Genomic DNA, 12937 nt, shown 5'->3' on the forward strand with positions numbered 1-12937 from the left:
GCCAGCCTTGACAACTTAGACCCTGTCTCAAAAATAAAGAATTAAAGGTCTGGGGATGTAGTTCAGTGGAAGAGAACCCCTGGCTTCCATCCCCAGTAGTAACACACACCAACCAAACAAACAAACCAAAAATACCCACAACTTTGTTGTTTCATACCTAACAGGGTATAAAGAAGGGAAAAAAAAAAAAAAAAAAACCCTACAATGGTGAATAGAAGAGTTAGACATCAAAGAAAGAACCTAGAACCTGAATAAGGACAGAAAAAGTTAGAACCCAAATGAGAAGAGGAACTCTGTAAGGTCAGGGAGGTGAACGAGGGGACCCACCTGTCTTCCCTGGCTGGAATTTGGACATAAGCCTGTGTTTTGCTTTTTGCTTTGTTTTGTTGTTGTTTTGTTTTTAATTTGATGTGAAGATCAGCTTTATTTTAGACTAATGTTTTATACTAGAGAAATCTAGAAAAGGCAAAGACACATTAGAAAAAGGAACATTTGCCCAATCATGAAGTTTCTGTCCTATTGTTTCTGCTCTCATCTCTATCTGTGGAAGAGTAGTCAAATGACAGATGGTTGCAAACTATGCTCCTTGTCATCAGGCCGATGAACTGCGGGGGTTAAGTCATCCTCACCTTTATCCTGTCGATGTTGGCTTCCATCTTAAGCTGTTCTACCAGCTTCCTGGCTTGTGCTATGCTGGCGGTGTTGTTGCTGGCCATCGGAGTGCTGGACAGGTTGCTCAGACAGTCTAGAAGGAAAAACAGAGAGGAAGATGATCAGAGAATTCATGAGCCACCAAATGTGCAAGCTCTTGGCAACTAGGGGATCTCAAAACAGTAGGCATAGCCAGGCCCAGCTTCTCCAGCTCTCTGCATCCCTGTTAGTACTATGTCTGATTGGCAGGCAGACCAGAAGATGAGGTTTCATTTTTCAATTCTCCACCCACCTGACATACCTACCATCACTTCTTGGGTGGGTGGTTGGGGGGAGAATGTTCATCAAATTAGGTAGAATAAGATGTGCTGCCACAATAAAAAAACAAGATATTCAAATTATCTTGATTTATAAGTTCAAAATGATAAGGTGTTGATGTGCATTATTATTGTGGCAGTTGCTGTAGTTTATCGGGTCCTAATATTGTCAGATTCTGGGGTAAGGGTGCTCAGAGGATGAGGAGGGAAAGATGAGCAGAGGAATGGAGGGTAAATTATATTCCTTAGAACTCAAGACATGGTTTTCAATGTTTTCCCAATGGGCTCAAAACCCACCCTGCTGGTTAGCGATGACACTTCCATCTATTTGCTGCAGAGACACTGCGGCAGGTGGGCTGGCTTCTTAGTGGCACTTCACCCAGCATTGTTGTAAATAGCCGTTCCTCCCCACTCTGTGTGAAATACAGCTTGATTCACAACTATCTGCTTTTCTTACCATTCTTTAGGCGTGGAGGGACTGCCATTTTAAAATTGTCAAATACATCAATTAGCCTATTGTTGTATCTTCTAAATTAAGTACAGAAGACTTACTCCTTTTATAAACATGGAACGGAGCACCCATGGTTTGAGAGTGGAGTTCTGCATGTGTGTAGATCATGAAAAGGCTTCTCTGCTCTAACTGTGTAGACCTCCTCCTCTGGTGTGCCCTGCACCCCCTTCAAGACCTAGCCCAATGTCCTTGGTCTTCTAACCCTTTCTACAACATCTCACTTTAATCCTGTTGTTCATCTGGAAAAGTCTCCTGTTTTCTTTTCAGTGGCCATTTCCCTCACGTTCTGATTGGGTCTTGCTCCATGTCAAGGTGCCCTATGCTATTTCAGGACCAACTGTGTCAATATGTCCCTCGAGGTCACTGATGCCCAATATTGAAGCAATATCTGGAAGCTTCAATTTAACTAGAGTGCATGACCCAGGAAATGAGAAGAGTTAAACACTACTTCAGTCAACATTTGGCAAATCTTGTACGAAGACATTATATTAAAAGCCTTGACCTTTGCTAGCTTTGGGGAATCTTTTTATTTAGGAAGGGAGCAGGATCAGGTTACCATCTCAAGAAGGAAAGAAGACACATAGAAAACCTGGAGAAGGAAGAATAACCCCAATACATTTTGTACACAGTTTTACGTACCCACTAAAACCAAGAAACAATTTTTGTTTTAATAACCAAAAAAGAAAAAAAAAAAAGCGTAAAAGCCTAAAAATTGCTTCCTTTGGTACTTATTTCTTGACATAGAATTCTTCAAGACAGAAGAAGAAATTATATATAATTCTCTGAAAACACACAAGTATCTTCATAGAGAATGTTACTTTCTAACGAATACTACAAAATAAGCCAAGCAACAGCATTTGCAGTACAAATTAGAAGACAATTAACTGTTCCCTTCACTCATTTTCAGAGTTTGGAGACAAAAACAAGTGAGAGGGAAGATTGAAGGGATTTTTGAAGCCACAAAGATCTCCAAACTCTACTTTCATATACTTGGAGATCAAGGGAGGGAGAAATACATGTAAAAAAATAAACTATGATTTCATCAGCACGGTTAGGAACCCAGTCACCTCAGCCTTACGGCTAATGATTTGTCTAATCCACAATCAAACAAACATCTAACAGTCAATCAAACTTACTAGCAGGGAGATGGAGCGGTGATTTACTCAGTGAAGGAGCCTACCCCTTCCATGTATCCAGAGTTGATGTCTGGACATGGTTGTCCGAGGCTAAAGTTTTTGATCAACTAGAATTCATTCATCACACGGATGCAGATAATCACAGGATAACCAAATCCTCATTGGACCTGGGGAATATTTGACAGTCTGTCCAGATACTCTTCTGCCCTTGGATCTACAGCAGATCACATGGTAACTTGTAGCAGAGACCACAATTTGCCTCCCATGTCCCTTCCTTTCCTTTTCATTCATGACATTAAAACAACAACAACAACAACAAAAACAGAGATCACAAGAACCCTGAGTCTTAGCAGGGTATAATTTGCTGGAAGACGTTCTCCAGCCTCTCTTGCAAGTAGATGTTATCTGATAAAATTTTGGTCATGTGATAAAAGCAGAAGAGTCTTTGAAGGGACTGGGGTTGAGCTCAGTGGTGCAGCACTTGCCTAGCACATGTGAGGCCCTGGGTTTGATCCTTAGCAGCACATAATAAATAAAATAAAGGTATTGTGTCTGTCTACAACTATATAAAAAAATAAAAAAGAAGTGTCCTTGAAGGAAGGAGTTTATCCCTGTGTCTTCTGCCTTCAGCTGCTGACCATCTTGAGCACCCTAGGATAAGCAGAAAGGATCTGAGTCTCTAATGACTATGTGGAGACACCATGCCAGCTGTGCATTGGCCAGCTTTGACACAAGAGAGAAATAAGTGCCTATCTTGCATACACCACCATTAGAAAGAGATCTTCTGTCACTAGCCAACAGATATGCTATTAACTGATTAAATGCCCCATTATTTCCATTAGTGTATCTAGGAAAGTTGATGTCCTAATGCCTGGGAAAAACTGTGGGTGTTCTGAGACGACTGAGGCGGAGAGAGTGTATTAGTTGTACTGCTGCTGCAACATACTATTACACTTTCAGTGGCTTAAAGGATAGAGATCAGAACTCTGAAACGGGTGCCCTGAGGCTAAAATCCAGGTGTGAACAAGCAAGGCTGTGCTCCTTCTGGGGGTGGATTCATTTCTTAAGGGAGAATTTGCTTCTTATCTTTCTCTAGCTTCCAGAGGTTGCCAGCATTCCTTGGCTCATGGCCCCTTCCTCTCCCAAGCGTCTTCAAACCTGGCAAAAGTGAGTTGAGTTCTCACATTACATCACTTCACTGAATTCACATCTCCCCCTGACTCCTCTTCTGTTCCTTTTCCACTTTTAAGAGCACTTATAATGACATTGTGCCCACTCAGATAATCCGAGATAATGTCTCTCTTAAAGGTTAGCTGATTAGCAACCTTAATTCCATCTGCAGACTGAATTCCCCTTTTCCAGGTAACACAATGTATTTACAGGTTCCAGGAACTGGGGCATGACCAACTCTGGAGCGGGGTGGTATTCTGCCTGCCATGAAAGGAGACCTGAGCAGGAGCAGGGAAGGGAAGTAGGGAGCAGGGGAGTTGAGGTGGGGAAAGAAGAGGGAAGGGGCAGGTGTTTAAAAATGCTGGAGGGAACACATTTAAAACCTAAATAGACTTAAAAGTTAAACACAGGCTTAGGGTTTCCAGTTTTAGGCAGATACATCCTGAATGTTCTTGTTTTACCATATGACCCAGACAAAGTCCTGTGCCAACTCTGGAATCACTTAGCACATTCCCCCCTCTTCACATCCAGCTGCATTTCCACAAAAGCAATGAAAAAAATCCCCCTCCTGAAGACGGGAAGCACTAGAGTTCTAGACCAGCGTTCTAAAGAAGTACTTAGTTTCTTAAAAAAAATAACTATGGCGCTTGGTGAGGAGTAAGGATCAAGTAGCAAGGACCCTGGATCTACTTAGGCTTAGAGTCACATGGTGGGGGATCTTCACCGACTGGAAGGTCAAAAGAGGAGCTTCAGGCTGAAAACAGAGGGTGGGATCCACAGATGTAGGAGCAGGGCTGAAGGAAAGGAAACGCTGTGGGCGCTGGGATGGGCGGAGGGGGCGGGAGCGGGTCCAGCTCCCTTCTCTCACACCGACGTTTGGGGGCTTCACTATCCCCACGCCAATCGTTTTTCTTTTTGTGATCCAGTCTCTACCTTTATCTTTCCAACTACTCGTAATATGGAATGGATGTCTACACATTCACTGAATTCCCTTCCATGTTTTTAATGCTTTCTCTTTTTACTCTACATGGAACATCACTGAATACTAGTAGTTGGTGGTTTTGATTGATCCTGATCTATCCAGGAGTGGGTCCTCAATAGGACCCCACCCCAACTGTGCATTGCAACACTCATACTCAGAATACTATGTTGCCGGAGTGGTGCTGGGACCCTTGTGGGGACTGAATCCAGGGCCTTGTGCTTGCAGGGCCAGCACTCTACCAGCTGAGCTATCTCCCCAGCCCTGTTGCCAGATCTTTAAAGAACCAGGTCATCTTTTTCTGAAGTTCATTTCCTTGGAAGCTCTTCACTCGCGTTGTGACTTAGGCAGAATCTGAAGGTCATAAAATGTTAAACCCACCATGTCCTAAAAGCAAGTGCCTTTGTGAATGTTATGAAAGACAACATATACGCAGCCATGTTCTCCAGCTATTTCCTGAAACACCATGTGATGTGCCTCTATTTCTAGCTTGTATGGACTTATTCGAACCCTGTAGAACGAAGTACTGCAAAACAACAAAAAGCCAAAAAAAAAAAAAAAAAAAAAACCAAAACTTAAAAAAGCAAATACAATGTGAGAAAAGGAGGCCATTTCCATACCTAGCTGTGATAAGAACAAGTTAGCCTGTCTTCTAAGTTTGAGGTATTTGGGCAATGCACCCCAAACACACACTATTTCTTTCTCTTACTCTCTCCCTCCCTCCCTCCTTCCTCTACATTACTGATTCTCTACATTACTAATTTTTTCCCCCATTTTTTACTGTGTAAATACAGAGCAAATAAATTATGATCATAATTTCCAAGTATATAGTTCATTGGTATTCAGGACATTTAAATTGTTGTACAACCAGTATCCAACTCCAGAACTCTTTTTATCTTGCAAAACTGAAACTTGATTAAACAATATTTTTCCATTCTCCCCTCCTCCCAGCCTTTGACAACCACCATTCCACAGTCCGTGTCTGATTCTGACTGCTTTAGTTACTTCATGTAAGAAGAATCACACATTATTTGTCTTTTTGTGACTGGCTTATTTAATTTAGCATAGTATCTTCAAGGTTCAGCAGTATGGTAACATATATCAGAATATTCTTTCTTTTTAAGGTTGAATAATATTCCATTTTTTGTATAGATCACGTATTTTATCCGTCAATCTATTGATGGATACTTTTGTTGCTTCCACATTTTAGGTACTAGAAAATGCTTCTAGGGTGTACAAAGATCTCATTAATATCTGGCTTTCAATTCTTTTGTGTATGTATCCAAAAGTGAAATTGGTGGCTAATATGGTTACCTCTTTTTAATTTGTTTTCAGGAATCACCATACTATTTTCTGCTGTGGGTTCTAATTTTTCCCCATCCTTCCAACACTTGCTATTTTCTGGCATTTTGATTGTTTGTTTTGTTTTCTTTGTTTGTCATCCTAGTGGGCATGATGTGTTCTCTCACTGTCGTTTGGATTTGCACTTCCCTAATGATTGGTGATGTTGAACATTTTTTTCACATGCTTATTGGTCACTCATACATCATTTTGGTGAAATGTCTATTCAAGTTCATTTTCTTTTCTTGTTATTTTATTTATTTATTTATTTATTGGTACCAGGGTACTTAACTCCTGAGCCACATCCCAGCTGGTTTTATATTTTATTTTGGGACAGGATCTCACTAAGTTGCTTCGGGTCTCACTAAGTTGCCGAGGCTGACTTCAAATCTGTGCTCCTCCAGTCTCAGCCTTCAAAGATGCTGGGATTACATGCGTGTACCACCACACCCAACTAATTTTCCATTTTGAACTGGGTTTTTATTGCTGTTTTTTTCCTTTTTAGATATACATGACAATAGAGTATATTTTGACATATTATACTTATTTGGAGTATAACTTATTCTAATTAGGATCCCATTCCTGTGGTTGTACATGATGTGGAGTTTCACTGGTTGTGTATTCATATATGAACATAGGAAATTTATGACTGATTTGTTCCACTATCTTTCCTATTCCTATCCCTTCTCCCTTCCCTGCACTCCTCTTTGTCAAATCCAATGAACTTTTATTCCCCTGCTCTTTCCCTTACTGTACATTAACATCCACATATCAGAGAGAACATTCGACCTTTAGTTTTTTGTGATTGGCTTATTTCACTTAGTGTAATATTCTCCAGTTTCATCCATTTACCAACATTTGCTATTACTTCATTCTTCTTTATGGCTGAGTAATATTCCCTAGTGTATATATACCAAAAGTAGTCAAAAAGAAATTCATTTGGAAAAATAAGAGGCCTAGAATAGCCAAAGCAATCCTTAGTGAGAAAAGTGAAGCAGGAGGCATCAAAATACCAGACCTTAAATATATTACAGGGCTGGTAGAGTGCTTTGCTTGCAAGCACAAGGTCCTGGGTTCAATACCCAGTACCACAAAACCAAAGAAACAAACAAAAAAATTATACTACAGGGCTATGAAAACAAAAATGGTATGGTGTTGGCACCAAAACAGATGTGAAAACCAATGGAACAGACTAGAAGACACAGAGACAAATCCACAAAAATACAGTTATCTCATACTAGACAAAGGTGCCATAAACATACACTGGAGAAAAGATAGCCTCTTCAACAAATGGTGCTGGGCAAATTGGAAATCCATATGTAGTAGAATAAAATTGAATCCCTATATCTCACCCTGCACAAAACTCAACTCAAAGTGGATCAGGAACCTAGGCATTAGACCAGAGATCCTGTGCCTACAAGAAGAAAATGTAAGCCCAACTCTCCGTCATGTTGGTTTAGAAACTGACTTCTTCAACAAGACTCCTAAAGCGCAAGAAGTAAAGTCAAGAATCAATAAATGGGATGGTAATAAACTATAAAGCTTCTTTTCAGCAAGGAAACAATCAAGAGCATGAAGAGAGAACCTGCAGAATGGGAGAAAACTTTGCCAACTGCACCTCAGATAGAGCATTAGTCTCCAGGATACATAAAGAACTCAAAAAACTTAACACCCCCAAACAAATAACCCAATCAATAGTGGGCAAGGAACTGAGCAGACACTTTACCAAAGAAATATGATTAGTCAACGAATACATGAAAAAATGTTCAACATCACTAGCAATTAGAGAAATGCAAATTAAAAATACATTGAGAATTCATCTCACTCTAGTCAGAATGGCACTTATCAAGAATACATGCAATAATAAGTGTTGGTGAGGATATGGGGAGAAAGGCACACTCATTCATTGCTGCTGTTCTTGAGGTGTAGGAGCTTATATACCCCAGTTGTTAACCTCTTATAAGAAAATGGTTTGTAGACATTTTCTCCAATCATGTGGGCTGCCTTTGCACTGTTGATACTGTCTTCTGATGCACAGCAGTTCTAAATGTTTGGGAATTCTGATTTGTCTATTTGCTGTTGCTTCCTGTGTCTTTGGTGTCATATAGGAGAAATCTTTGCCAAATCTGATGACGTGAAGCATTCGTTCTGATTTTCTTCTAGGAGATTTGTAGCTGAAGCTCTAATGTTTGGGCCCTGATCCTTCTGTGCGTATGAGGGGGTGGTGCTGGGGATAGAACATGCTAACCATGAGTTCCACCATTGACAGTTTCAACAGGAAAGCACAGACAGAGATTCTTTGCCAATGTTCCTGTTTCATTTTACATGTAACCCATTTTAGGGCAGATCTTATTTGAGAGGAAAGGAAATGATTTGAATACACTAATCATTGAAATAGTTCTAAAAGAAAAAGTAAAACTTTTCTGAAAAGCTCATTTAAACAAAGCTTCAGAACACGTATGCCTTTTAAAATGATAAAAATGCTTTCAGTTAAAAAAACAGGTGATTCATTTCTCTACACTGCCTCTGTTATCCCATTAGCCTAGCCTTTGGTGACACAATGACTATGATGAATTGAAGTTTGTCAGAGCCTAGCCTGGCCCTGAAAGGATTGCTCCAGAGAGGGGCCCAGCGGTGGTCTCTATCTCTCTAAGAGCAGCAGAAGAAAACAGAGCCAGATTCTGGGTCTTTTGGAGAAGCGAGATTTCATAGAATTCAGAACATATATGGGTATCAGCTGGGGTGAACACTAAAGTTTGGATAGTACAAGCAAGACTTTCTTTGGCCTCGTAAGCCATCCTGAGGCTAGCAGTGGGTAGTAGCTGCCAAGTACTAGACCATCAGTTGTGACCAAGGTTCAGCATGGACTGTGCTTTGTTCCATTCTCTGTATTCGTATCAGAGAACTCCAGTGCTGAAAGTTTATCCTTCCAAAACTCTATAGCCAAAGTCTCTTAAAAATTCTAATCATCTACCCTCTGGCAATTCCAAATGGGATTCAATCTTTTCTCCATGCCCCGCACTTGACACACTGGCAGGGATACCCAACCAGTGGAGGTAGGACTTCTTAGGAGAGCTTTGGAAAATGTGAGGGCGGTTTTGGTTTTGATAGTAACCGTGGGTGCTACTGGCATTTCGTGTGCAGAGGTGGAGACTCCAAAGCCCTACAGCATGCCAGGCAACAATGCATCCTGTTGTTCTAAAGGCACATGGTACCCATAATGAGAAATAGAAAAGATACCCATAAAGTAGCCCCAAAGGCATGCATGAAAAAGCTGCTCAAAGAAAGCACTACCTGCAGAAAGTTTCAACTAACTGGCTTTGGTCTTATAATCCCTGTTACTTTTCCAGTGATGAATACTGCTAAGTGCTCATAATTCTCATTATGCTTTATAGGTATTTGGTCCCTGTTCACTTAAAATAGAGCAGAGTCTCCTTTGTGTAATGTACTGGTAGAATGAGATTATATTGCATTATACTGGCCAGAAAGCAAGTATACAAATAATGAAAATCTCTAGCACAATTGTATGTTGAGAGATTGGTAGAATTATTCAAGAATGTCCTAATTATCCCACCTGAATTCCAAAATACAGAAGGCATTTTATTCTTTTTTATGAATCTCCCATCCCACACAAGGAACATGAGAAATAGGCCTGTTGTGGAATAACAACCATTCAATGAGATTTTCTAAAAATAAATTCAGTGTTTTAATTTCTTCCAGGAGGAACTTTTTTGTTAAGAAACCATACATTTTCCTGTCATTTAGGCTTTACAAGAGACACACAACCCCTTATTTCTGCTGCACAGAGATAAATAAACGTTTTGATAATGGAATCTTTGCCTTAGAGAGTGTAGGTTAATTGTGGAAGATTCCATTCTTTTCATCCTTTAATGATGTTTTTCAAAGCACCCAGACCTTTAATTTTAATTAAAACTGTGTGCTTCCAGCACTGTTTTGGTATTTGCAGTAGGTGCTGAGAGGTTTTGATTTATTTGTTTTGTGTATTTACATGTATCACACTAGCAATAAAACAAACAATTTCTAGATCCGGGATATAAATTAGCCTCCCAGTCACTTGATAATGTCTTTATTATTCTCATTTGTCAGTTAGACACATCATTGGTTTTTGGTTGTTAGTTGCCTTGGAATTAGAGGTCTAATTTCAAAGTATCCCAATTTAGAATTTCTTCAGAGCTTCCACAATTAGTCATTTGGATATATGCCTTTTTCTAACTGCTCATACCATGATCCAAGTTTGGATATTTTTGTTACTCACTTTTTTTTTTTAAATCTACACTCTGATTTATTCAGCAGCAACTGATTACACTACATCAAATTGATAATGTGTATGCTAATAAATAAGAGTATATATATATATATGCTAAATGATGTATATGCACATTATCAAATTGGTTGTATTAAATATATGCACACACATATGTAGATTAGTATGTATGCTAATATTAGCTTACATGTACTAAGTTAATTTCCAACCCTTTGAAAAGCTTTCATAATCTGAACATTAGTGAATTTATAAACAGTGGCTACAGTGTGAATCAAAGAAAAATGGTAAAGTATCATCCTGCCAGATTTCAGGTAGCTTTTTGTCAGGCATCTCCTTCTACTACCATTAGTCATTGTGATCCCCAAATTCCAAAATAGCACATTGATCTCTGCTAATCGGAAAACACTAATTTCTTTTGGTTCCTCAGCAACTACAAAGAGTTTAAATATATAAGAGATTTATTGTGAGCCCACTGCTGCTCCAGCAACACTCTCAAGCCCAGAGTAGTCACTTTAGAATGCACCTCCACACTCACTCACTCAATAGATGTATATACATATACATACATATATGTTTACATATATATACATATATATTGTACTGGGGATTGAACCCAGGAGTGCTTAACAACTGAGCCACTTCCCCAGCCCTTTTTTATATTTTATTTAGAGTCAGGGTCTTGCTGAGTTGCCTAGGGGCTCACTAAGTTGCCGAGGTTGGCCTTGAAATTGCGATCCTTCTGCCTCAGCCTCCAGAGCCGCTGGGATTACAAGAGTGTGCCATTGTGCCCAGCTCCCAATCATATCTTTTGACAACTGGGTGCATCCTAAAGATCTGTTGGATAGAATATTATTCAGCCATAAAGAAGAATAAAATTATGGCATTTGCAGGTAAATGGATGGAGTTGGAGAACATCATGCTAAGTGAGATAAACCAATCCCAAAAAACCAAAGGCCTAACGTTTTCTCTGATAAGTGAGTGATGATACACAACAGGGTGGGAGAAGATAAGGGAAGAATGGAGGAATGTTGGATTGTGTAGAAGGAATTGAGAGGTGGGGGGAAAGGAAAGATAATGGTATGAGACAAACATCATTACCCTGTGGACATGTGTGATCACGTGAATGGTGTGACTGTCCATTGTGTACAACCAGAGAAATGAAAAGTTGTACCCCATTTGTGTACAATGACTCAAAAAAGGAGTCTGTTGGGTGTCACAAAGTTTCCTCATTTGCCTTTGCTCATTTTTGAGCAGAAATGTGGAAGAATGAGATGGAGAATGAAAAAGGAGATGAGAATAGCCCGGGTGGGGCAGGTGTAGGGGGTTCACAGCAGCAGAAAGGTGGAGCTCGGAGAGAGAGGATGAGGGATGATCCTGGACTCCACTGAGCACTGCCTTATGTTTGCAGGAGAGAGGGTGGCGGGGAGAAAAGAGGGGCAGCACAGGAAGACAGTCACCCCTGGAAGCTTCTGGGAATTCACAGGAGAAGCAGAATGCAGAGGGCGGGACATCACAGTGCTGGCTAAGGAGAAGGATGGATTTGTCAGCAAAGCAAAATAAAAGGAGCCTTCCAAGAGCTTCCACCTCCCTCTCTCCCCTCTCCATCATTTAGTGCTTCTTATTTCCGGGAATTCATTTGCAAGCTGAAAGCTCTGTTCTTTCACCAGAGGACCAGGAACTCGTGCGAGTATTAGCTTATAGAACTGAGAGCTGGTCATGTCCTGGGAACTGGGCCAAGTGCTTCCAAGTGTTATCCCATTTAATCCTCATGACAACCTGGGAGGTGAGTGCTATCTGCCTCTTGGAGGAGACTGAGGCTCAGATTAAGTGAGCACATTAGGGAGAGGGAGTTTCTGAAGCCATCTCTCCAGGGAAAGATCTTCTTTCAGTCTCTCTCAATTCACATTTTCAGAGGCACCAGACTGATCCTAATCTGGGGCCTATGGTATACGTTTAACTATTTTCACAAACATAATTGCCATTTCTTCCGGTCTGTGGGTCTGTGTAGCTGCAGGGAGAGCTAATGTGAATGAGGACAATCACAAAGTCCTAACAGTCAAGCCTGCTGTTGGGCCAAGAGGTAAGAAACTGAATCAAGGGAGTGACATATCCACTGAAAACACACTCTACTATTTCCATGAGGTTTTGCTGGGAAGTTGCCACTTACCAACAGAGAAAAAGACCAAATCCAATCTGACTCCCTTCAAATCCGCACGGGAGCATCTATGCTGTGCAGGTGGAGAGTAAGGCCTGCAGTGTCCGCCTCACTCTGCTGCCAGAAACAGTATTTGAAATGACAGCTCTGAGCTTTCCAGTAAACTCCTGCTTTTCAAAACATTAACCTCTACAAGATTCAGCCTTCCTCTCGGAAAGGAGGTCATTGTTTAGCTGCTTCTAATGACCTTGACCAAAAAAAAAAAAAAAAAAAAAAAAACCCATAGTCCTTGAAAACTGTTGACTTCAAAGTCATGGATTTCATGGATTTTATAAAATGAAACAAATGAATAGGCTGTGTTGCAATTTTTAAAGGACACATATGCTTTTAGT

At 40.4% G+C, this 12937-nt stretch overlaps 1 protein-coding gene across 2 annotated transcripts in view; it reads right to left on the reverse strand.

Moving 5' to 3' along the window:
* The window catches only part of GNG2 (G protein subunit gamma 2), a 107278-nt gene that overhangs the window by 13992 nt on the left and 80349 nt on the right, over positions 1-12937 (reverse strand). For both annotated transcript variants that reach the window (XM_079121615.1, XM_079121614.1), the window contains one exon: positions 630-745. In XM_079121615.1, the coding sequence (XP_078977741.1) occupies positions 630-716 (87 nt within the window). In that variant the 5' untranslated portion in view covers positions 717-745. The remainder of the gene's footprint in view (positions 1-629; positions 746-12937) is intronic.

Source organism: Sciurus vulgaris (genome assembly GCF_902686455.1).
Source record: "Sciurus vulgaris genome assembly, chromosome: 2".
Classification (NCBI taxonomy): Eukaryota; Metazoa; Chordata; class Mammalia; order Rodentia; family Sciuridae; genus Sciurus; species Sciurus vulgaris.